Source organism: Herpailurus yagouaroundi, unplaced genomic scaffold (assembly GCF_014898765.1).
Source record: "Herpailurus yagouaroundi ecotype Mexico unplaced genomic scaffold, PumYag 180, whole genome shotgun sequence".
Classification (NCBI taxonomy): Eukaryota; Metazoa; Chordata; class Mammalia; order Carnivora; family Felidae; genus Herpailurus; species Herpailurus yagouaroundi.
In genome coordinates, this window is record NW_024412411.1 from 4,653,574 (window position 1) to 4,678,633 (window position 25,060).

At 50.4% G+C, this 25,060-nt stretch overlaps 1 protein-coding gene across 8 annotated transcripts in view; it reads right to left on the minus strand.

Moving 5' to 3' along the window:
• Nucleotides 1-4,819: 4,819 nt before the first annotated feature.
• Nucleotides 4,820-25,060, minus strand: part of ARRB1 (arrestin beta 1) — a 76,224-nt gene continuing 55,983 nt past the window's right edge. For 6 of the 8 annotated variants that reach the window (XM_040489374.1, XM_040489370.1, XM_040489376.1 and 3 more), the window contains 11 exons: nt 24,051-24,110; nt 23,136-23,203; nt 20,762-20,897; nt 19,810-19,894; nt 19,298-19,370; nt 18,094-18,231; nt 16,828-16,911; nt 15,567-15,590; nt 13,310-13,380; nt 12,510-12,561; nt 4,820-11,154 (listed from right to left, as the gene is read on the minus strand). In XM_040489374.1, the coding sequence (XP_040345308.1) occupies nt 11,043-11,154; nt 12,510-12,561; nt 13,310-13,380; nt 15,567-15,590; nt 16,828-16,911; nt 18,094-18,231; nt 19,298-19,370; nt 19,810-19,894; nt 20,762-20,897; nt 23,136-23,203; nt 24,051-24,110 (903 nt within the window). In that variant the 3' untranslated portion in view covers nt 4,820-11,042. Of the gene's footprint in view, nt 11,155-12,291; nt 12,361-12,509; nt 12,562-13,309; nt 13,381-15,566; nt 15,591-16,827; nt 16,912-18,093; nt 18,232-19,297; nt 19,371-19,809; nt 19,895-20,761; nt 20,898-23,135; nt 23,204-24,050; nt 24,111-25,060 lie in introns of all 8 variants that reach the window. The other 2 variants (XM_040489372.1, XM_040489371.1) reach the window with 2 other exon arrangements.

The following is a 25,060-nucleotide window of genomic DNA, read 5'->3' on the forward strand; positions in this document are numbered from 1 at the left end:
TAGCTGTAGGTTTGTTGTAGATGCCCTTTATCTAGTTAAGACAGTTGTTGTTGTTGTTGTTAATCAGGAATGGATATTGAAGGGGGGCCTGGGTGACTCAGTCGGTTGAATGTCCGACTTCAGCTCAGGTCATGATCTCAGGGCTTGTGAGTTCAAGCCCTGCGTCAAGCTCTGTGCTGACAGCTCAGAGCCTGTAGCCTGCTCCAGATTCTGTGTCTCCCTCTCTCTCTCTGCCCCTCTCCCACTCCCTCTTTCTAAAATAAATACAAACATTTTAAAATTTTAAAAAAGGAATGGATATTGAATTTTGTCAAATGCCATTTGTGCATCTGTGGAAGTAATTTAGCAGCATCCCATAAAATTACTTATTTTTGTTTTCATTTTCATTTAATTCACAGATTTTCTAATTTTCTGTGTGGTTTTCTCTTTGATCCATTTACAAGAGTTGCTTAATTTCTAAGTATTTGTAAATTTTCCAGATGCTTTTCTATATTAATTTCTAGTTTAACTCTGTTATAATCTGAAACATCTTTTTTAATTTAAATTCTTTTAAATTTGCCAAGGTTTTTTAGACCCAGAAAATGGTCTTTCTTGGTGAATGTTACATGTGTACTTGAAAATAATGCTCATTTTATTGTTTTGAAATATTTGATTAATATCAAATATCAAATATTAATAAAGGTGAAATATTTGATTAATATCAGTTAAGTTATTGATAGTGTTGTTCAGGTTTTCTACATCCTTAGATATAGTGTTGTGGATTTGTATATTTCTCCTTTCAGTTCTGTCAGATTTTGCTTCATGTATTTCAAAAACACAATTACTAAATGTATATACAATTGGGATTGTTATGTCTTCTTGGTAAGTTGGCATTTTTATTTTTATATTATGTCCCTCTTTATCCTTGATAACATTCCTTATTCTGAAGTCTACCTTGTCTTCTATTAATATAACCACTTCAGCTTTCTTTTTATTATTGTTTGCATGGTTATCTTGTCCATCTTTTTACTTTGAACTTATCTTTGTCTCTGTATTTCAAGTGGGTTTCTTGTAGACAGCATATAGTGGGACTTTTTTTTAAATCAACTCTCACAATCTCTATCTTTTAATTGTTATATTTAGACCACTTACATTTAATATAGTTACTGATATGGTTTGATTTAGGTCTACCACTTTTACTTTTTTGTTTGTCCCCTCTGTTTTTCATTCTTTTGTTCCAACTTTCCTGCCTTTTTTTGGAATATGTGCTTATTTTTTAGTATGCTATTTTATCTATATTTTTGGGTCCATTTTAATTGTTGCTCTACAAATCACAATATACATAATAATCTTTCTCATATACTTAGGGTTAATATTATATCACTTCAATATAATACAGAAGCTCTACAGATAGGTCTCTTTATCTTTCCCTACTGAACTTTACATTAGAGTCTATATAATATAGTATAGTATAGTATAGTATAGTATAGTATTTTATCTATGTACTGTGACAACCCTACTAGACAATTTATCGGTTTTCCTTTCATCAATAATACATATTTTAAAGAACTTAAGGGGACCAATGTAGCCTTTTATAATTTACACAAATAATCACCATTTCTGTTGCTCTTAATTCCTGAAGATGTGGGTTTATCTCTGGCATAATTTCCTTTCAACCAAAAGAACTTTTTAGTTTTTATAAGAGCAGGTCTGCTGACAAATTATTAGTTTCCCTTCATGTGAGTATCTCTTTATTTTGCATCATTCTTTAAAAAAAATTTTTTTTAATGTTGATTTATTTTTGACAGAGAGAGAGAGAGAGAGAGACAGAGCATGAGCAGGGGAGGGGCAGAGAGAGAGGGAGACACAGAATCCAACGCAGGCTCCAAGCTCTGAGCTGTCAGCACAGGACCCAATGCAGGGCTCGAACTCACAGACTGTGAGATCATGATCTGAGCCAAAGTGGGATGCTCAACTGACTGAGCCACCCAGGCACCCCTATTTTGCATCATTCTTGAAGGATATATTCACTAGATACAGAATTCTAGTTTGACAATTATTTCATGTTAGCACTTAAAGATGCTGTTTCACTCTCTTCTGGCTTCCATGCTTTCTATTGAGAAAGCTCCATCAAATCATCATTCTTCGTAAAGAATAAGATAGAAGAATGCATCATTTTCTCTAGCTGCTTTTAGGAATTTAGAGTTTATCTTTGGTTTTCAGCAGTTTGGTTATGTGTGTCTATGTATGGTTTTCTTTGAGTTTAACCTGTTTGAGGTTTGCTCAGCTTCTTGAATCTGTAAGTTTACACCTTTCATTCAAAGATTTTTTTTTTCTGCACCAGACTTTTTCTCCTCTCTTCTGGGAGTTCAATGACATGAATCTCAGAGCCTATATTATGTCATAGGTCCTTGAAGCCCTGTCAATTTTTCTCAGTTGTCCCTCTTTTTCAGATTGAATAATTTCTATTAATCTATTTTCAAGTTCATTGACTTTTTCCTTTGTCAACTCCATTCTGCTATTAAGCTTATCCAGTTATTTTTTTTATTTCAGATATTGAAGTTTTTGGTTCTAAAATTTCTATTTAGCTCATTTTCAAGTTTCTATATCCCTTTTTATTTTAAAGGTTTTTTTTTTTTAATTATTATTTTAAGAGAGAAGGTGGGAGCAGAGAGAATCCCAGGCAGGTTCCATGCTATCAATGCAGAGCCCAATGCAGGGCTTGATCTCACAAACTGTGAGATAAGGACCTGAGCCAAAATCAAGAGTTGGACACTTAACCAACTGAACCACCCAAGCACCCCTATATCTTTTCTGAGAACTATCTTCCCATTCATTTCAAGTTATAATCAACCACAAAATCTTTTCTTATAATTCCAACATCTAAGTCTTCTTAAAGTTGGCATATGTTGATTGTATTTTCTCTTGATATTTGGTTAAGGTTTTCTGGCTCTTTGTATATTGCATAATTTCAAGTTACTATATCTGAAAAGGACACTGTAAATGTTATATTGTTTAGACTCTGGGGTCCCATTATAATCCTTCATAGAATGTTGATTTTGCTATTGTTGTTTCAAGAGGCAATCAACTGATTTAGGTTCAGACCCCAAGTTCTCTTCTGTTGGTGGTGGTTCTAACCTCAGCACAAATCCACAAGAGAGGAAAAAAGGAAATGCACCCCATGCAGCTTACTTTTCCAAATTTTGACTCCTATGTACTATCTGCCTGCTTTTGTTTAATTTTCGGAGTCATTAGATAGTGTGTTTAGTACTTCTGTCAGGAATTTTTATGTAATCAGTTGAAGTGATAGGCTGTAGTGGACTTACTCTCTTGGCTATAATTTGAAACTCCTACCCATTTTATCTTGATTTGCTAGAGTTTAAAAAAGCTAAAAGAAATGAAGTCCCAAAGCACCATGAAGACAGTGACAGCAGGAGAAAAGCTCAAAGCTAAGAGGCAAAAACAAATACTCGCTCTCCCCACCCCCACCCCCACCCCCCACCCCCCATCTACAGTCCTCTTTAGAGGTCAGGGCACTCCTCAAATTGTGGTATCCGGGCCAGTATGATTATTTTTATTTTTTGGATGAGAAGATTCGAGGAAGAGCTGATTTGCTATTTGGTCTCAAATCTAATCCCATGATCCTCCCCTGCTCTGTATTGCAGGGCATCAACCATTGCAAACCACATATCCTAAGATTCCTTGAAAATTAGCTTTTGATTAGATTCTGCCAATAGTAGGCATGGGCATGATGTTGGAGGGCAGAAAGAAAGGAGAAACCAGAGTATTTCTCCTCTCTCTGCTTTGAGTAATGACAGATGTGTTTCTATGGTGGTCTGAATTCCTCAGATACCCTCTCCCTCAATGTCCCTAGTTCCTTAGCTCTGTAACTCCTCTCCCTGTCCTTCCACCCTCCAGGTGGTAGTGGTTTCCAGTTGCACGTAATCTCTGGGTTACCTCCAATTTCACTTGCCCTTTTAATATATTGCAATATTATAACCAGTTTCATCAATAAAATCCCTGCTCCTGAAATACAGGCATGGGGTATTTCTCTGGACTCAGACTGATATAGACCACGAGTGAGGGCAGAATGAAAGCCCTAGCTCAGGTCTCTTAATTCAAATGTCAGTGTCTTCCCACTACCCTTCTCTGGCCTAAAGGGAGCATCAGAGGAAACAGACCACCTTCTGGTTAACCAGGAGGGCAATACTTTGATCTAGGTTGCACATTATTTTGGAGAATGTAAAAAAAAATATTTTTCATACATAATCAGTTTTCTGGGAAAGTCATCTTACATTCATCAGCGTTTTTCTTTTGTGTTAATACAGCACATTATCATGTAGAACTTTGAATCTTCCTCACATATATCCCCACTCTTCCCATGTGTTCTTTTGGAACAGACAATGGGTAAGTCATGGAAAGTGAAGTGACTTCAGGGAGACCCAGTAGAGCAGGAGATGAGAACTGAATAAGAACCAGGTCTGGGGTTGGGGTAGGATTCCAGCTGAAGTGGTTGGTGTTGCCAAAAAGAATATGGGATAACTTTACCTGAGGAGCAGACCAGGGGTCATGGGATCTAGTGATGTCTGAGAGGGAAAAGAAGTTTGGCAACTTCCCCAAGACCATAATACTGGTAAATGGCAGAGTGGGAAGGAGAAAGCTCTTTGGCAGTTTCCAAAAAGGGTGCAGGAACCAGGTTGGAGTTCAGGCCACAGAAAACAGAAGAAAACACCTGACCCAGTCACAGGTCCTGTCCACCATTCCAGGGCAGCAGGGAGAGAATTTACTGGTCTGTGTCTTACTAGGAGCTAATGAGACAGAAATGAAAGCACATCCAGGATCTGTCACAAAAGACCTTTAATGGTCTCTTATTTATGGTTCTTTTGTTCATTTGTCCTGTTAGAGTTGAATAAACTGTAATAACTTATCTGACGTTATAAGGAATGCCACAGGTACAACAGATAAACCTGGCAGGTGGCCCAGGAATGAGGGTGTAACAAAATAATCACTTAACAGAAGAGCCACAGACCTGGAGACCTGTCCCAGCTACCTGTCACTCCCTGCATCCAGGATCCACACAGTCACTGTGCCAGGCTCAATGCTGGCTCCCATTGGGTAGGAAGAGACACGTCTCCCATAGTGTCTGTGGCTAGACCTTAACACCAAGCAGAGATGCCCCAGGAAGATGGTACATCCCCTAATCATTCCCCCAAGAAGTCTGCTGATCTGCAGTGTAAGCCATGACCACACCCCAAGTTTGTGCAGATCCCCTCTCATATGACACTACCTATCATGCCCACCTATGACCCTTCCTTGCAGTAATCCCTGTGAGGAAGGCGGAGCCTGGCACTAGCCCCATCTTACACATGGGGAGACTGAGGTCAGTGGGGTTCCAAGGGCATGCTTAGACTGAACATAGAACACTTTCTCCCATGCCACATGGTTGGCTATACCCTGACCTTCACATTTTCCCCATAGAATTCCCTCAGCAGTGGGCCCAGACAGGATTCTGTGTCAAGGGCTGGTCCAGGTCTCACCAGTGTACCCACCCCTTAGCCCTGGTCGTGGGCCCAAGCAGAGAGGCAGGCTGGCAGAGACAGAATATGGGAGACTGTGGGTGGGAGACCAGCATCTCTTCAGTCACCTTTCTGTTGCCCACACACTTGCTTGTCCACAGATGTGGGAGTGGAATCCTACTAGAATTGCTCAAGGGAAACTTGCTGCTTTAAAAGTCTCTGGAGGGGCATGCTCTCACAGGAGGGACTTCTGCCATGAAGCCCTCCCTCAGCATTTGTTTTGTAAAAAATCTGGACATCCATCCATCTGGCTGTATGTAAAGAGGAACCTGAGTCTAGTTTCTCCTTCTCCCACCATGTGGCCTGGGGCAGGGAGTTGGGGTTCTGACACGAGTCATGGGGTGGGGGCTGGGCCTAAGTCCTTGTTCCGCAGTCCCTCACACTGCACGGGCTGATATCAAGGTAAGACTCACCCTCACTGAGCACCAGGCCCCTGCCCAAATTAAACTCAGGCCAGAGCTTCAGGGTGGGTGAGCAACAAAACCATCAAATGTGTACACACACACACACACACACGTGTGTGTGTGTGTGTGTGTGTGTGTGTGTGTGAGGAAATGCTTGGGCCTGGGTCTGCGACCCAAGTTCCAATACAAAGACACTTTGCATTGGAATGCTAGAGCCATTCCAACATGAAGAGCAAGAATAGAACCTATGCTTGCTGGTTGAAGATCAAACCTTAGAATGGTGGTTTGAAGAAGTTTTCCTTCACAAGTTTGAAGGTGAAACCTCAATAGGCAAGACAGATAAAAGCAGAGTTGTCCTGGTGGAAGCGGAGATGGGGGGAGAGCTGGAGATCTAGCCTTTGCCTCCACCCCCCATCTTCCCACCTTAGCAGCCCCTGACAAAGCTCTGTGAAACCCAGGGGTTCCACAGCACCTGGTTTGAAAACCACTGTGTCAGAGTGTCTATAGATCGTGGGTCCTGGGGACCTGTGCTTTGATTTCTCTTTCAGAGTGAGGAGCTGGGAGAGAGTCCTGCGGGCAGGGGGAGGGGGGATGTTCCCCCTTCAATGGGCCTTTGAAGCCACTGTGCAGGGACACTGCAGGGGAGTGGGAGAGGTGGGGATCCTGCCCCACAGGTAGGCCATTTCAGTCCTGGAGGGAGGACAGAAGCGATGGACCTGCCTGGACAAGAATGGCAAAATGCCAAGCTCAGTGCAGGCATATGCATGAGGGTCAGGGGGATCTGTTTTGGTCCCTGCTGACTTTAAAAACATCAGAACAGATATAGGCCTTTGCCCACGAGACCCAATAACAGTTCAAGATTGGGGCCAATGCCTTCCTCTGGGATGGGTGGAGGATGTCTGGTCCCCAGTCACTGGCAGGAGAGAAGCTGCCTTTGTGGGATACTGGAGCCACTGGGTACAGGTCATCAGGGCTCAGCTCTCAGGGAAAGAGGCCCGGGTTTTCCCTGGGCCCAAATCCCTCCTGTCACTGAGCATTGGCAGCTGTGTCTGATGCTGGAGAGGGCCTTCTACTTTGAAGGGCAACTTCTATTCCACCTCACCCTTGGGGTTCTTAGATGGAATAGTGGTTCAGCCCTCCCTGGGCCTGGGGGTTAGGGGCTCTCCCTAACCTGGGATCAGAGCCAAGGCTTCTTGGCCTCTGTGGGATCTGAAAGATAGGAGGTGGGGGTGGCACCAGGCCTGGGACGGTCCAGATGCCCCCCCCCCAGCTCAATCACTGATATCCATGGCTGATATCCCTTCTGTCAGGATCTCTGGGACCACTATCTGTGGGCGAGGCATTCCTGAATAGCGTCTGGATTTTTCTTTCAGCTGAGGCACCAAAGCCAAACTGACTGCACTCATTCTGGCTGACATCTGCCTAAGTGAGAAGGGGGCAAGAGATGAAGACTGCTGGGAGGAGGACTCTGCCCACAGTGACCTTCCCACGTGACTCTGGGTTGCTCCCCTGCAGTGGCAGTGCCACAGCCTGTGCAGCCATTTGCAACTTCCAGAGCTGACTTGCATCTCCTCTGGGTCTCCCAATTCCTTAAGTCAGGTGGGGAAGGGATTACGATCTTATTTTACAGTTAGGGACACGGGGCCCAAGAGGTCAAGTGACCTGCTCAAGGCTACTCAGCTGGTTGGTGACAGTTGGGCAGGAGGCACTGTGGACTTCCAGGCCAGCATGCTTTTCATGGCACCATGTGGGAACCAGCTTATTAGCAATACACCCAGCTGAACCAGCCCCTGGTGGGGCCACTCTCACCTGTCTGCGCCTTGAGGCTGAGGTGGCCCATGGAGTCCAGCCAAATAACTCAGTCCTTATCTTCATGGGGACTGAACTCTTCTTACAGTTGTAGTGCTGAGGACGCCCCACTGGCCCTCTGCCTGTAGATTTTTCACCTGGGGCCATGCTCTTTCCTCCTGCCCAGATTGCTATGTATATGCCATCCACAAGACCCACTGGAAGGTACCAGTGTGGAGCTGTGTGGTCAGCATAGAGCCCAAATGTGTGTACAGAAAGAGCCAATACCGTGGGCTGGTGCCTGGGGCCCAGTGGGGCTCCTACACCCCCAATTTCACTCCAAGGTCTCACCTGATTCCAGACAGGCTAAACTCCAGATGGAGAGGGGCCCTGCATAGAAGGACTCGGTCGTGGTTGGGGGCTGCAGGTGGAGTGGGGTCTGGAGTGGAAGCTTTGAAAGATGATCCCAGGAGGAGGCCTGGGAGAAACACTCTGGCCTGAGCATGGCACCTGGGCTGGGCAGGTGGGGTTGAACTCCAGTCTATGCGCCATTCACAAAGTTTTGCATTCTAACTAACATGGGCTGAATCTACCTGGAAGGGGCACTGCTTCTAATTCACAGCAAGGCACCATACGAACTAGCAGCAGCCAAGGAGCCCTGAAAGCACTGGCTCCTATTACCTATTCCCACTATAACTTTCACCTGACCATGAGCTTTCTGAGGACAGCGGCTGGGACTGACCTATCTCTGTGTGTCGAGTGCCCAGCACTGAGCAGAAGTCATCAGCCAAGAGCGGTGAAGCCAAATTCAAATGAACTTGACCACTGCCCTTCTGCAGCCCTGGGCCCAAAGAGTAAAAGTCTAGATGGGGCTATGATACTTCCCACAGCTGGAGAAATTTCCATTAAAATACCGGGATAAAGCCCAAAGGGTGAGTGTGATATTGAGGTGAAGAAGCTCAAGTAACCAGGCTGACAAATCTTTCGTGTGCGTAGGTGAGGGATAGAGGAAGTGGTTTGTAGGGGAGTGATCGATCACCTCAAAACCTAAAGGGTCTCGTACCAGCCTCAAAGGTTCCAGAGGAAGACACTGGAGAGCATATGCTTGGCCCATGCTGTTCCAGCCCTTCGTCAACCCTTCAGCTGTCCACTGAGGTGCGGACTGCCAGCAAGGTCTGGTAGAGGCTGGATGCCTGGGGCATCCACAGCTAGGACCCCAGGGATGGCCAGGAGAGTAGAGCTGCCCCAAGCTGACTTGGTCCTGACCTGGGGCAGGGAGTCCCTAGCCTCAGATCCTCATGAGATTCAGAAGCGGAAGGGCTGAGGTGCAGTGCCAGGCCTGTGAACTGGGTAATCTCACCATGGATAATGGTTACGCAGCCCACCCCAGGAGGGGCTGGACAGTTTGAGACCCAACTTGCATAATAAAAGTTTGTTGTCTCCTTTTTCAGGCAAGCTTGGGACAGAGATAAAAGGGAGCAGGGAAGGAGGAGAGATCCCCTTGCCCTGCTAAGCAATATATTTGCTTGGGTATAAGGTAAACCTCAGGGGGTCTGCCATCCACAGGGAGCTGTGAGGCACCAGAAGCCCTGTCATAAGCAAATCCGAGCTTGGCCTTCTGTAATACTCAGGCCCTAGGGCCAAGCAGCTCATGCTAGCTATGGCCACAGCTTGACATCAGATGACCCTCCAGAGGCCCAAGAAGGGCCCTTCTCAGGCCTGGGGAGGGGGTGGCTAGAAGCTCTCCAGGGCCCCACTACCAGTGAATCACCTCTGGCGACAGACAAACGAGAGTCAGTGGTCTGGCTCTGGTTCCACCTACCATACCAGAAGCTCTAAGGTTTACAGATTCTTAGAGGCCAGAGCTGGGAGGTCCCTTTGTGATTATCTGGTCAAACCCCAGGTGAAGAACTCAGGCCCAGAGAAGGAAAGGAACTTGCCCAAGGTCACACAGTAAGTGGGCCTTAAAGGTCAGACAAGAACGAATACCTTTTAACACTTTCTACCTCATCATCTGCCCACTCTATTGCTTAAAAATACCCCAGGTCTCAATCGCACAAAACACCAGCCAATGAGTAGTGAGTATCCATGACACTGGGAACTGGCGGAGGGTCATCAGCTCCCTAAGGAAATGAAGGGTTCTTTGCTACCTGGCAGTCCCCTTCCTTTCAGGTGAGGGCATCTTGATGGGCCATGCCACCTTCTGCGAAGAAGCCCCTTTGACTGTGGATATAGTGGCCTCGAGCGCTCTCTCCCAGCCTGCAGGGCCAGCCCAGCTCAGCCCAGATGAACCGCAAGGGAAAGCTGGAGGATACCGGTGTCCCCAGCCCTATCTGGACCGCCAGCCTTACTTCCTGAGGGATCACCGATTGCTCTTACGTCCGCAAAGGAGGGAACAGAGCAGATTCTCATCTTCTTGCTCCGACCCCATCTCTCAGAGCCACCCTTCGGGAAACCTCCCCAGGAGCTTGGGCTCACTCTACCTCTGGTTGGTGCTTTCTGAAGACCCCTCCCTTATTTCTCTGTGCATGTGTACAGACAGGACACACACATAAGATACAAGGTGGCTAGGATGTTACATCCTGACAGTACTGAAATAGACGGGCTAGTTCACACAGCTTGCCTTAGAGTGAGTAACTGCTGGTGAGAAAGCCAGTCTGGTGGCTTTTCTCTACTCCTGGGGTCTGCAAACGGTCACCACAGACACAGAGGGTCACTGTCAGACACAGAGGCATGTAGGGTGGGGATGGAGGGGTGGATGCAGAGAGGTGTTTCGTGGGTCTCAACCGCCTGAAGGCAGTAAGAATCTAGCCACAGGTGTGCCCCTCCCAGCCAGAAGAGGGTGGCCCTCAGCATAGTCATCTTTTAGCTGCCAGAACTGTGTTAGCCACCTAGGACCGTGGGCACCCTCTCACACGTCTTGAGCCCTCAACCTCACCCCTCCAAGCCCTATGCCCCACACTCCCTGTTCTGCTCCCATCCCAAGTCAAATTCCAAGGCCAGAGCCAGGATGGCCTTTCTGGGGGGGTCAGCAGGAAAAGAGGGGGGCTGGAGGGGTGCCCCGCGACAGGGGTGAGAGGGGTGAAGGTGGCCCATGTGACCCTTGTTGGCATGGTGGTGTGGGGCCAATCCTGAGGCCAGAGGCTCACCACCGTGACCTGGAAGAACACTGGGCCCCCTGGTAGAAACTAGAAGAACAAAGGGGAAGGGGGAACGAGAACAGGAAGAAGACGAATAAGCATCTTAGTGCAGGAGAGCAGACCCGGAGCTGCCCGGAGGGAGGGCTGGCCCCAGTCTATCTGTCGTTGAGCTGTGGAGAACCAGTACCATCCTCCTCTTCCTCCTTGTCGTCCTTCATGCCTTTCAGTCTCTGGCGGGCAAAGTCCTCAAACACGATGTCATCATCGCTGGTGGAAAAGACAAGGAAAACGGGACGTGTTTGCATGGCAGGGAGGGTAGGCTTATCCAGAGGGTCAGATGGGACTCGGAGGCTGGCCCCTAGGGTTGACCTTGGGCAGAAAGGCCTGCCAGGCTGGCACATCTAGATGCCCTCCAGTGACAGTGGGGCTGGTCGTATCTGGACTCCGGCTAGTCGTGGAAATACCAAAGGGAGGCATGGGTTTGACTTTCCTGCCTGAGGGCTGGGAAGTGACCCAGTTCTTAAGGATTTGGGGGTGCGAGGTGGATATCAAATGGGGATGGAGGTGCAGTGTGGCCGGGCTGGGGCCAGAGGAAGAACTTATTCCCACTGTGAGATGCCAGGCCCAGTAGTTTCATAGCCTATGCTGAATCCCTCAGAACAGGCCCAAGAAACCCCACCACCCACCCAAAGAACTACCCTCAGGAAGCATTCCTGTATCTGCACAGGATGGTGTGGGCTTGGCTTAGTGGAAGAAAAAAACCACAAGAGCCCTTTCTCCAGGGAGCTGTCAGCTCACACTCTATCCTGAGGGATCTTGGATAGGATGGGGTCTGGGGGTAGTCAATCTAAATAGTGGGGCAGAGGGAAGGGTGGGTGGGGAAAGCAGGTGCCTGAATGGGGTTTCTGGACTGAGGACCGCTTTTAAGAACAGTGAGTTCTGTTCTATCACATAACATGTACACTTAGGCCCACCCAAGTCCCCCGCCCCACAGAACTCAGCCAGCCGCATGAGGTGTCCTCATGGGGTGGCTTGAGACACCACATCCCAAATATCCCCTGGGGGACAAGGAAAGGGTGAATTTGGAGCTGGAGAGAGAAAGCTGCTTGGCTCTGGAGGTGGTTCATCAGGTCGGCCTAGGTCCTCCCCCTCGGGCCACTGTCCGGTGAGGCGATGGCCTTTGACCGCAGGGAAATCCGCATCAGTCCTCAGGAGGCAGAAGCAACAAGAGCCCCAGAACCTTCCCCACCCCGCAGCCTGATTCCACCGGCTGGGCGCTGGCAGGGCAGGAGAGCCCCAGCCCAGGGCCGCGAACCGAACCAGCCCTGTGAGAGCCGAGCAGGCGCTGTGGACGGACGAACGGATTGACGGACGGACGTGCAAGGACGAGGGAGGAAGACAGACCCCACCAAGGCAGGAGGAAGAGGAACAGGCACGGAGGGTCCTTCAAGTCACATGCAGGCAAGCGGGTTGCTGAAGAGGCGAGCAGAGGCGGCTCTCAGCAGACGGGGTTAGATCAGCTGTTCCTCAGAGGTTAATAAGCATATATGCAAATGATCCCATCGCCCCGCCCACCACCCAAGGCCCGCCCCCCGGACGTCTGCAGGCAGGGTTTGGCTTACTTTGTGTCAAGTTCTATGAGATTGGTATCTACTGGCGCCTCGTTCTCTGGAACTAAACACAGGGTGGGCGGGCGCCCGTGGGTTAGTGGTGAGCGGGCACAGGGGCAGGTGGGTACAGCTCCCCACTCCAGGGCAAAGGGGAGGGCTACGGAAGAAGGGAAGTGGGGAAGAAGCGTTGCTCCTTGATCTCAAAAACACCCCCAAATCATCCTAAAGGCAGGAAGGAAGGTCCAGGAGGGTCCAAGGAGGCCCGGGAGGCCCCTTGTAGTTCTAGAAGAACAGAAAAACCTCTGGACCCTACTCCTTTGGCATGTCTCCTACATGACTTAGATTCTTTTCTTAAGTACAGGGCTTTCACGAAGTGTTACGACAACCCTTTTTTTTTTTTTCCTCACAATTTCACATCTCTGAACTTGGGGTATGTTTTACAACCGATGGCATTTGATACTTTAATTGTGAGAACATTTTTCTTTCTTTGTGGTACATACTATAGAGTTGTCTCTTTCAACTCAAACAGCCTTTGATTTAAGGAAATATGACCAATCTGGTCATTGACCCTTCCACTCCCAGCCTGCCTCTCCATGGACAAAGGAGTCAGACCTCTTTGTCTCTTGGGGGAGTCAGATGCAAATAGAGGAGTGTGGGCCTCGCAACAGATCCTGGGGAGCTGTGGAAAAAGGTAACCCAGGCCTGAAGGCTAACCCAGAGTGAGATGGGATGATGGGGAAACACAGCACTGGTGGAGAATGGGGTCAGCAACCTGCAAATTCCCACTCCAGGGACCCACAGATCCTGCTCACCTTCACGATGTGGGGGTTCCTCTTTGGGCTTGGGGTGCATTAGGGTGAAGGGCAGTTCCACGGCCACATCACTGAAACAGAGACCCAGACCCAGTGAGCCTTGAGCCCAGTCTCGGGCTGTAAGACTCAATGCCCTATCAATGCCCTATTTTATGGTCAGAGGAGGTAGGTCTCAGCTAAGGCAGGAAATCTGCTCAGGCCCCGGTTCTGCCACTCTCTGAGCTTTACTCTCTCTAGGAGGTGAATTAGAAACCCTTTTCTGCTGGCTCCAAAAAAAAAAAAAAAAAAAAAAAAAGGAAACCTCCCCTTTTCCTGAGAAGGATCCTTGGATTCTCATGAGCTGGGAGGAGGCACAGGGGTGGGGAAAGGACTGCCCAGAGCATTGTGCACATTGGTCCCTGGGTGGTCCCAGAGGTGTCCTGGGACTATGCAGGCCTCACATCACCACAGCCAGCCCAGCCTTCCCTAACACAACCCCTCCTGCCGACTCAGTCCCACCTCCCAACATCTCCATGAGACTCTTATAAAAGTGCTCCTGTGGTCTTAGCCCCCCACGTCTGGATGATGCACTGCTGAGGTCAATTAATCGAATTCAAGTTGTATTGGCCCAGGCCCCAGGGCTATCTACACTGTGCATAGAGCCTTGAAGCCCTGTAGGGGCGGAGGGACGGGGTGGTGGGGAAGAACAGGGGGAGGTGCCACCAACACCCAGTGCTTCTGACCAGGACCTCCCTCCCCTTGGCCCTGATGAACAGAATAGTAACAAGAGCAGACACATGGTGCTAACTCTGTGCTAAGGACTATTCTAGAGTAGCTCCTTTAATCTCCACAACAACCCCATTAGTATAGCATATATACAGACTAGGAAACCGAGGCACAAGGAGGAAAAATAATACTACACAAGGCCACACAGCTATTAATGGGAAGTGACAAGATTCTGACTCCATAATTGACATCCTTGCCCAATGAGTGATAACTGCTCAGAATTGAGGTGGTGATTCCTATCCATCCTCTGCTCTCCACTCCTACAGAAGGAGCCATAAAAGCTTCTCCTCTCAGCTTGGGATGCTGTCACCTTGGAGGCCCTGCCAACAGTGAGCACCGTCAGGCACAGCCTCATCTCACTGACCTTGCTGCCCAGAGCCCAGCTGGTGGGGAGGAAGGGAGAGTGGAACAGAGTGGGCGCAGGGACACTGGCTGTGCAATCAGAAAGGTCTGTTCCCAGCCCCAGCACCGTCTGGGAGGGACACTTTTACATCTTCAAGTCTCACTGAGCTCATCTGGAAAATGGGGAGAGCAATGCTTACCTTTGAGAACCCCTAGAACTTCTAGGAGATGATACAGGCAGAAGGTTTGACTGAACTGTGACACTGGTACCTGCCGGAGTCATTACTTCCCCTCAATGGGAACATGGGCAATTCATAGGCTATTACAATAGTCTGGCTTTTCTTTTCTTTTCTTTTCTTTCTTTTCTTTCTTTTTTTTTTCAATGCAAAGGGGATTGCTTTTCCAGATTCACTTGGAAGAGTGAACTATCAGAATGGAAGAATGAGTTTGCCAACCTTCATTAAAGCCATACAGGATGTGGGTGGAAGAATCTAGACATTAACTCCAGCAGGCCTTGAGTGATCAAGGGCAGGGGATGTGTCTGATTCCTCCGTGGGATCTCAGCATGTAGCACAAAGCTGAGCACAAACCTGGGTTCAGAAAATCTTTGCTGAATTGTACTGAACTGAATTGAATTAATTTTACTTCTCCAAATAGATGATTTCTTGGGATGAACAACACTGCCACCTTGTGACAGGAGGAGGCAAGAACACCGCATGTGGAGCATGTGCAGTTTGGGGAATGCGCACGGATCCAGCTGGCTACAAGGAGAGCAGATCTCCCCAGGACCTCTCGTTAGCAGCGCATGGCCAGCAGTTAATTCCCATTAGTGTACAAGTCTGGAAGCCACGAAACCCGCACTTCTCCAAAATGCCAGACTTTTACGGGGCTATTCCCCAGATCAACGAAGCTGACCTTGCTGTCTGCAGAGGTTCTTATCTCTTGGGTGGAATGGAAGAACAGGGCAAGGTTTTTAAAGGAGAAACTGCATCTCCCTCGTCCCTTTGGGGAGGGTTCTAGTCCCAGCACATGACTGAGTCTGGCAATCGAAAGTGACTGCTAAGATTCCTTCCAACCCAGTGCCCTGCACTTCTGGATCTCTGGGCCCTCCAGGAAGGTGGGTCGATCAGGTTGAAGGGAGGGACTTTACCTGGATGCAAGATCTCCCAACAGGCTGGGTGGGTCAGAGGAGGCGGGAGAAGTGGTCAGGAGAGAGTTCAGAGAGGAAGAAAACAGAAAGTACGTTCATTCATCACCTTGCTGCCCACAGGGGTAGGGAAGACCCTGAGAGGCACTCCCACCCACCACTGCATGGCTGTAACCTCAGTCAGAGATACACAGAAACGGCATTAGCCTTGCCTGCGGGACTGAAATCCAGGCCCAGCTCAGCCAAATCTCCTCACAGGAGGCCTCACTAAGCCCGAGGATCCTCTTCTGCAAAGGAGACAAAAAAACTGACCCCTGTGCTGCCCGCCCTGGGGAGGCCTCTCTGATGGCAGAAGAAATCAATCTGGGATTCACCGAGGATTCCTCAAGGAAGAGCTTGAGGCAGACTGTGGATCCTGCAAGAGCCACAGGGCACAGGACTTGGGATTTGCAGTTCTGAGATGTCCTGTAATATGTGGGCACATTCTAGTAATAAAGGGGATTCGATGTCTAATGCTATTAGCATTCAAATCTTTTCATAGATATTTATGAACAAGAAAAAAAATCCCTGTGACAAATTAGAAATCCTAATTCTAGGTTTCTAACAACATGCAGGCCCATTCAGTGGGGAGAAGTTGTGTCTGAGCCTCCACTAGACTGTGCTCCGGGGCAGGGAATATGTCTGGTCTACTGCAGTGACCCCAGCACCCAGCCTACAACCTGAGATTAGGGGAGGAGATTTCAGGAAATGTGTGGAGAATGGTTTGGGCCTGTTTCCCCATCTGTCAAATGGGAGTCAGAACATCCCTAATCCAGCTCTGGGATTCTGAGCCCCTTTAGCCATGTCCTCAACAGATCAGCATGCGCATGAGCAGGGGTGGGTGCTGTGCCCCAACTTGTGATGAGGGGACAGAACCCTCTGGAGATCCCACAGCACAGACTCTGAGGAATCTTCCCCCACACAACAACCCCATGTGCCCAGACAGGGATAGGGAAGAGGAGGAGGGGGAGGAGGAAGAGAGAAACATGGAGAGGGCAGGCAAGGGATTGAAAGTCTCTGAAGTAGGAGAGGGAAAGGGGGCAGAAGAGGAGGAAAAGGAACATGAAGGGGGAAGAGAAAAAACAGGAAGTCCTCCAGCTCGGTTTACCCTCTTGGTGGCTGCAGCTAAAAGGTCCGACAAACAGGCAGAATGGGGCATGGGGTGTGGGTGGTCAGGGATGCCCCCCTCTGCGCTTAGAGTCTTGGGCTGGGCTAGAACACTTACCCGCCCCGAGATACCACCAGCTTCACTTTCACCTTGTAGGAAACAATGATGCCCAGGATCTCCCGGTTGGCGCCTTCCCTCAACCTGCAAGGTGACATAGGGAAGCAGGTTCATGGAGGATGGCTGGGTAGATGAGACAAGGTAGGGTAGGTTGCAGTGGGGGCAGCAGCCATCCATCCCTCTCCTGGATCACTCAGCCACCGTGTGCAAACAGAGCTCTGTATATGAGAAAGGTAAGCTTTGCCCTGAGCGGGTAGGAACCTAGAGCCCTGGGTCCCACATCTGGTTGTGAAATTCACTCCCTGTGCACACCTGGCAAGCCCCTTTCCTCCCTGGGCCTCACTCCCAGCAGCGCGGTAGGTTCTTTCTACCCTTAGATGGACGGAGTCTGCTTCTCTCACTGTTCAGCAACCCGTGGGGCACAAAGGGCTCGCCGGGCAGGGAATTCAGAGAGAAAAAGGGAGGTTGGCAAGGCAGTGGGGCGGAGGTAGCGGGGAAGACCCTGAAGGAGGTGGTCCCTCAAGTCTGGAAGTCTTGAAGTCAGTTAGGATTTGAGCCAGGGTGGAAGAAGGGGAAGAGGGCAAAAGCTTGGAGGTGAGTGGCTAGCACGTGCATGTGAGCAACTGTGTGACTGGAGCACAGGGTCTGTACTGGGAGTCACGGGCAGGGCTGCTGCAGAGGCAGGCCAAAGCCCCACTGAAGGGCCGGACCTCAGCAGATAGGGCAAGATGAGTTCTCCACACCCCAGGTCTCCACTAAAGCAGGTAGCCTCAGAGTCAGTGATGACCATGAGGCAAGAGTGATCATATGGCCCTGGGATCCCTGCCTTTGAGGGCCACACTTCCATCTGGTCTTGCCCAGCTCACTGTCCACATCTTCCCAGACTCCCCACCCCTCTTCTGATTCATCCTCTCCTGCTGGATGAATCCAGCCTTACCCTGCCTCAGGGACACACCCCATATGACTGTAGACCCTAGGTCAGGAGCTGCTGCCTCCTGCAGGAAGTCTCTCCAGGTTGCCCTCCCCTAGGCAAGCCAGCAGATCCCAGCACTGACTAAGAGAGCTGGGTCTAGGGGCCCAGCTTGCTCTCTGGTCACCCCTGGATAGGGATGGGAGTAAGGGGACAGCTTCCCTGTAGTTCAAGCTCCTGAGGATGGGCCAGGGACAATGCCTGGGGAGAAGGTAACCACACCATGTACTGGCACTGGTGGGAATAGGTGGGTGTGGACCCACTGGGGGCAGGGAGTAGGGAGGGTGGGTCCTCACAGGGTGCTGGAGGCCAGGTTCGTGTCTTCATGCTTGAGCTTCCCGTCCAAGGCGAGGCCCCGCTTCTCTCGGTTGTTGGCCAGGAAGGGGGTCAGTGTGTAGACCTTGCAGAATGTCGAACTGGGTGCCACTGTGTCACTGGGAAGAAGGGAGGCGGGTGTGGAAATACCGCCCACCCCCCCAAGAGCCAATCCCCAGCCATCACCCCCAGCCCAGCCAGAACATCTCCAAGATCACATAGTAACATTTAAAACACGTTTTTAACTTTCAAAAGTACTGATTGCTATTACATGTAAACACACACACACAGACACACACGCATGAAAAATTACATGAAATGCACTTGCCTCCCAAAAGGAGGCAGGGTTAGGGAAAAAAAAAAAAAAAAAAAAAAAAAAACTAAACAGATGTGTCTTCTACTGGGAGCATCTACTTCCTTTAGGTAAGAAAAGATGTTTCACTTGAGATCTCTCCTCTTGACTTAGCTGCTAACAGGTTTGGGACAAGATTCCATGCTGTCCTCAAACCTAAATTTTTTTAAATTAAATATAATTGATTGTCAAATTGGTTTCCATAAAACACCCAGTGCTCATTCCGACAGGTGCCCTCCTCAATGCCCATCACCTTTCCCCTCTCCCCCACCCCCCATCAACCCTCAGTTTGTCCTCAGTATTTAAGAGTCTCTTATGGTTTGCCTCCCTCCTTCTCTGTATCTTTTTTTCCCCTTCCCCTCCCCCATGGTCTTCTGTTAAATTAAACCTAAATTTTTAAAATATAATTATTCTCTACCCTCCCACATACCCTCCCTTTTACCCAATGAACTGGATTATTCCTTTATCAGACAAAAAATGCTGTGTACCTAGTGCCTTCCCCTCTTTCCTGTGGCTGCCAGGAAGCTCAGAGCAAAGTATCTCCTTCAATCTAGGTTTCTGGTACAGTGTAGTCATGACCCTAGTCCCCTTAGATTCACTAGCTTTAATTTGGTCATTCTTGTTTAAGTAGGTCTTTCCCTTGACTGTCACATGCATTTTCCTGTAGCTAAATCAAGTGGATGTTTTCTAAAAGGCTGCTGTGAGTGGCAAGAAAATCTGAGGTCCAGCCCTCTACCAGGTGGAAAAGAGCCATCTGCACCTGTAACCGGAGCCAGGACTTCTCAGTTCCCACCCAGTCCCACACATCCAAGGCTGGGCTTGTGCTCACTTACTCAGCCTCTTCCATGGCCACAGGGCACTTGTACTGGGCTGTGTTGAAAAGGCAGATGTCCGCATACTGGCGCACTGGGGAAGAAGAGGGAAACAAGCTGGTGTGAGCCAGGGGTGCAGCTCCCAGGCAAGCCAGGCTCCCTTGAGTTGAGGATGTTCAGCCCCAGGAATGGCCAGAATGCACTGGGGGATTCTGCAAGAGACCACCCCCATCTTCTACCTAAGAGGTAGCCCAAACTCACCCATTCCCTTCCATTACCAAACATCTCCCTCAAGGACAGCTTTGCCCAGAACCTAGGGAACCTAAGAGTAGGTGGCTTAAACAGTAAACTCATTACCTGGCCAATGAGCAGCCTGTGTTACTAGCCTCAAAAGCCTTACCCTTTGGCTTAGAGCAGGCCCTGGGCTTCTCTGCAGGCCAGAAGTTAACAAGGGGAGAAGCTTCAGCTACCCCCAACCCTTGGGTGGATTCTCTCTTGCCTGCCCCCCTGGGCTGGCCCTGTGGCCAGGGTACCCGAGATCTTGATCTTCTTCACTGTCTTGTTGGTGTTGTTGGTGACGTGAACATTAACGCTGATGGGTTCTCCATGGTAATAGATCTGGGAGGGGTAAGAAGGGAGAAGGGTTGGACCAGAGAGTATTAAAGCTCTAGGGAGAGAGAGAGAGAAGAGGCCCCACACGCATTTCCTGGGGTTCCCCAGACTTTGGCCACTCTGACATTGGCCTCAAGTTCATCAGCCACTTCCCACTGATGCTAAGTCACTGGGCATGTTCAGTTCCTTTGTGGGATTTTTGAAAGATGATTGAATTAGAAGCTGATAGTCCTGGGCTCCAGTCCTGACGTGGTCACCAGAAATAATGAGAGCAATAAAACAATGGTAATGAAGGATGAGCGCAGCGTGACCTTGGACCGGTCTGTCTAAGCCTCGGCTTCCCCCTCTACTCAATGGAGGGGTTGGACTAAGTGATGTATCAAGTCCCTGCTCACAATGGGTGCCAGGCATTTTAGACACAGGAGGGTCTAAAAGAAGCAGGAGAAAGGTGGGGAGGAGCTGACCTGCTCACTGAGGGAACCAGCTCTAAGAGCTCACTGAAGGACCTCATCTCAAATCATGCCCCCAGCACCTGCCTTTGGCTGTCCCAGAGATGAAAGGGCAGTGTCCACACCTCAAAAGGGGGAAGGGGTGAGGGGAGATGGCCAGAACCCAGGTCCCTTTGGGGGGTACCCTGACTTCTAAAGTCAATCGCACCCTTCAGGCTCACGCCCCACTCTGCCGCTCCTTTGGACCCCCAGAGGCTTCCCCAAATCCCCCAAGGGAGGTCTCAGATTCCCTGAACCCTGTGGCCGTAGGACTGGGGGCGGAAGCTCCTACCCGAGGAGCCCAAGAGGCCATGAAAGACCTGGGATCTGAGGTCCCAGCCCCAGTAGAGCAGCCCCCACCCCCTGCCAAGCCTAAACCTCCTACCTCCTTATCCAGGGAGGCCTCTAGATGCAGGGGCTTGTCCGACATGAGGAACTGCCTGGTGGTCTCAGCTGTGGGCTGGGGGCCAGGCCTCTCCGGGGCATACTGAACCTTCCTGATAACCAGGCGCACGGAATTCCTAATGGAGATGGGCAGAGCGAAAGACAGCCAGAGTCACCTGCCTCCGTCCCCTTCCCTTGGGATCCGCCCTTTCCTGCTCAAGAGACTGCCACGGCTCCCCATGGCCTTAGAATCCGTCCAAACCGCAGAGGTTAACACAGGCCACCTGTGTTCAGAGTCGCCACCTGGCCCCACTCCATCCTCCCCCACTGTGTCCGCAGCCACCCCCACTCCCTCACTATCACCCTTGATGGTCTATCTAGTCTTTTCTCTGCATCTTCACTTGCACTGAGCCCCTGCCTGCAACACCCTCTTCCCACTTCTGCCCTCATTTGCTTCCTTCTTCAAGGTCCAGCTAAATACCTCTTCTTCCAGGAAGCCTTCCTGGATCAGCTCACTTGATCTCCTGGTCTGAACTCCCGCACCATCATAGTGAACTACCCCATGGAAGCGCTTCATGTGGGTCTGTGTCTTGGTAGCCAGCAGGATGGCAAGAAAGGGACTATGTTTTCACTTCCTGCATCCCCTATGTCACCTAATAGCATAAGCTCCTTAAGGACAACATTTTGTATCTAAATTGTTCACTGCTGTGTTCTCACCACCTACGACAGTGCCTGCCATCTAACAAACGCCCGCCAAATATCTATTAAATCAAAATACACAGAGGGGCTCCATGAAGAAATGGGGGCTCAGAGAGGTGATGGGCTTTAGTGGGGGGGTATGGATTCAGTCAGGGGGATGCTGGCCAGTGAAGAGGACAGAGACTCAGTGGGAAGATGGAGGCCCAGAGAAGAGATGGTGCTCAATGAAGGTGACAGGCACTCAGGGAGGAACCGAGGGAGGGCTCAAGAGTTGGGAAGGGATGGGACCCGGTGAGGTAGCGTCTGTGGCGTGCTGGGTATGCCAGCAGCACCCCCGTTTCTCACCTCCACTCCCTGGAACTGGATAGCCAGGGTTGAGGTCTTAGCTCTCCCTTTATTAGCTGTATGACCTTGAGAAAATTAACCTCTGGGTCTCAGCTTCCTCATCTGGAAAACGGTAATAGTAGCCACACCTACCTCACAGGGTTTCTGTGAGGATTAAATTAGTTCATACACGTTCATCACTCTGAATAGTGTCTGGCCCTTAATTGGCCCTTGATAAATGACAGTTGCTATATCATTAGTAATAGCAGTTAGTAGTATGGACATAAAATGTCCCATTGGTGGTGGGGTGAGGGTGGTGGCCTTCAGTGTTGTTCCTCTTCCTTGGTCTAGTGAGGCCCCTTCAAAAACCCACAACCCCCTTTATTTCCCCTGGTCTCGGGTCTTAAGAAGAAAAGGAAGACAGAAGCCAGGGAGAAGGGTCCCATCTCCCCAAACTCAGGAGTTTCCCAGGCTGAAGATAGAGATGCCTGCAATACACCCTTCGGCCACCAGATGGCAAACTCAGCCCATGCCCTAGGAAACTGCAGCCCCTCCCTCAGCCAGCCTCCGGGAGGAATTGTGCCTGGGGAGGCAGAGCACATCAGAGTTGGGGGCTGAGACCAGCCTCACCAGGAGGCTGGGCAGGGCCTGCCTGGAGGAGGAGCAGGCATGACAGCAGGGCTGGGCAGTCCGGCTCAGAAGTTTCCGCCTGCCAGCCTAGACTGTCTGCCCAGGGCTGTGCCTGGCTGGGAGAGCACTACCTTCTCTGACACGTGGGCTGACCACCCCCCTCACTTTCCCCGGGGGGGGGGGGGGGCTTCACTTACTCCACTTCCCTCCCTTGCTTAGAAGCCTCCACTGACCCCACATCCCCCCATCCCCCCACCCACCCCAACCACCACCTGCTGATGGCCTCCCAGGAGGAGAACTGGGAAGTGGGGGTGAGAGGCGGTGGGGGGGGGGGGTTCCAGGGTGGCTGGGAAAAATCTCGTCCACTGTTAAAAACAATCTGAATCTTGTGTTTCTTTCCAAAACAAAATAAAAAGCCATGCAGCCTGGCGGGGCAAGACTAGAGGCAGGGAGGAAGATGGAGGAGGCAGGTACAGTGGTGTAAAGGAAAAAATGATGAGGCCTGAGCCAGGGCTACTGAGCCACCTCCCCCAGGAAACCCTCCATGACTTGCCGGCCTTCCAGAGTGCCCTTCTCAGAGTTCCTGAGGCTGGAATGTGTGGCCCCTCCTCTCACACTTCCAGGTATTGTTACTTATCTCTTCTTCAGACTTTGCTGCTCCTGTCTCCCTCCCTCTGCCAGCAGGCAGCCCACACCCCGGAGGGAAGCTGTGCCCTTCTCACCGCTTGTGGATCTTCTCCTCCAGGTTCTCAGCACAGAAGGCTTTGACTTCATAGTCCACACCACAGGCCTGAGGGGAAGGGGCTGCTGACCACAGGGCCTTGGAGCGGGCAGGGTCCCGACAGCACAGCCATCCCACCCTCTCATTTTACAAACAAGGACGCTGGGTGGGAACACCAGACTCCCACAGCCCGGCCACCCCTCAGCCTGACTCAGGGGCCCTGTGCTCAGCCCCAGTGCAGTGCCGCCTCCATCTGCGGCGGCCTCCCCCATCTGACCTTCCCACAGAGCTCTTCCAGCTCCCCCGACACTGGACATCCCAAACTGCCCTCGCTGGGCTCCACTCTCCAGACACCTGCCTGGTCTGGGCGGCTGTCCTCACCAAGGCAGCCACCCGGAAATAACAGCGGGTGCCTCAGCCCCCCTGTTTGGGGAGCACGTACTGTGTGCAGACCCTACAGCGCTTCAGTGTCTCACTCCACCCTCCCAACCCCATGAGGAGGTGCATCCTATTGTCTCCATTTTGCAGATGAGGAAACTGGGGCTCAGAGATCTGGGGCCTGTGACACTGGAGGTGTCACTTCTCTCTGAGCCCCAGTTCCCCCACTTGTGAAGCCACAACGAAGGCACCTCCCCCATGTGAGGTTGTGAGGCCGGGTGGTAGTCCAGAGAATATTTTGGGTCTGCTACAGCCAACAAGCCCAGGACAGACTGCACGTAACTGAATGTGGGGGTGAGGATGACACAGTATCAGCCACCCTGTATGAAGGGGCTGCTTATCTGAGGTGGTATTGAAGTGGCCTAGACACGAGGAGGCTTCCACACAGAGGGTTCCAGCACCTAGCAGAGAGAAAGCCAGGGCCCTGGGGATACAAACGTCCTACACCCAGAGAAATGCTCCGAGAGAGGTGACCCACCTTCCCTGTGTCTTCAGGCCCCGGCTGCAATGTCACAGAGCATGGGAGGTTCGGAGGGATCTGTTAAGGGAACAGATGAGAATAGGTCTCCTGTCACATTCACCACTGACCTCCCCATGTCACCCACCCATCACCCCCACGCACATTCAGCAGATCGGGGGTCCCTAGCAACAGGCCATGTCTCTTCCATCAGACTCGGGGCTCCAGAGGACAGATCATGTCTCCCCCATCAGACCATGACAAGGATGTCCCACATGGGGCCAGAGGCCCCTCCAGTAAAGCCAAGGATTTCAGGGTCTTTCTTTACCTAAAGGGTTTCACCTAGACTATAATAGGTAGAATAATACCCATCCCCCTCCAAAGATGTCCACATCCTAATCCCTAAAACCTGTGACTGTGCTACCTTACGTGGCAAAAGGGACTTTACAAATATGGTTAAGTTAAGGATCTTGAGATGGGGAGAGTATCGGGGATTATCCAGGTGTGTCCGATATGGTCACAAGGGACCTTGGCAGGGGAAGCAGGAAGCAAGAGAGCCAGTGTCAGAGTGTCGGGCTGTGAGAAAGACTGGCCGGCTCCTGGTGGCTTTGAAGACGGGGGGGGGGCAGGCTTTGAGCCCGGGAACGTGAGTGGTCTGCAGAAGCTGGAAAAGGCAAGGCCTAGAGCCCCCAAAAGAATGCAGCCCTGCTGACACCTTGATGTCAGCCCAGTGAGACCCATTTTTGATCTCTAACCTCCCAAACTGTAAGACGATAACTTGTGTTTTATTTTATTTAAAAAAAAAAAATTTTTTTTTTCCAACGTTTATTTATTTTTGGGACAGAGAGAGACAGAGCATGAACGGGCGAGGGGCAGAGAGAGAGGGAGACACAGAATCGGAAACAGGCTCCAGGCTCTGAGCCATCAGCCCAGAGCCCGACGCGGGGCTCGAACTCACGGACCGCGAGATCGTGACCTGGCTGAAGTCGGACGCTTAACCGACTGCGCCACCCAGGCGCCCCGATAACTTG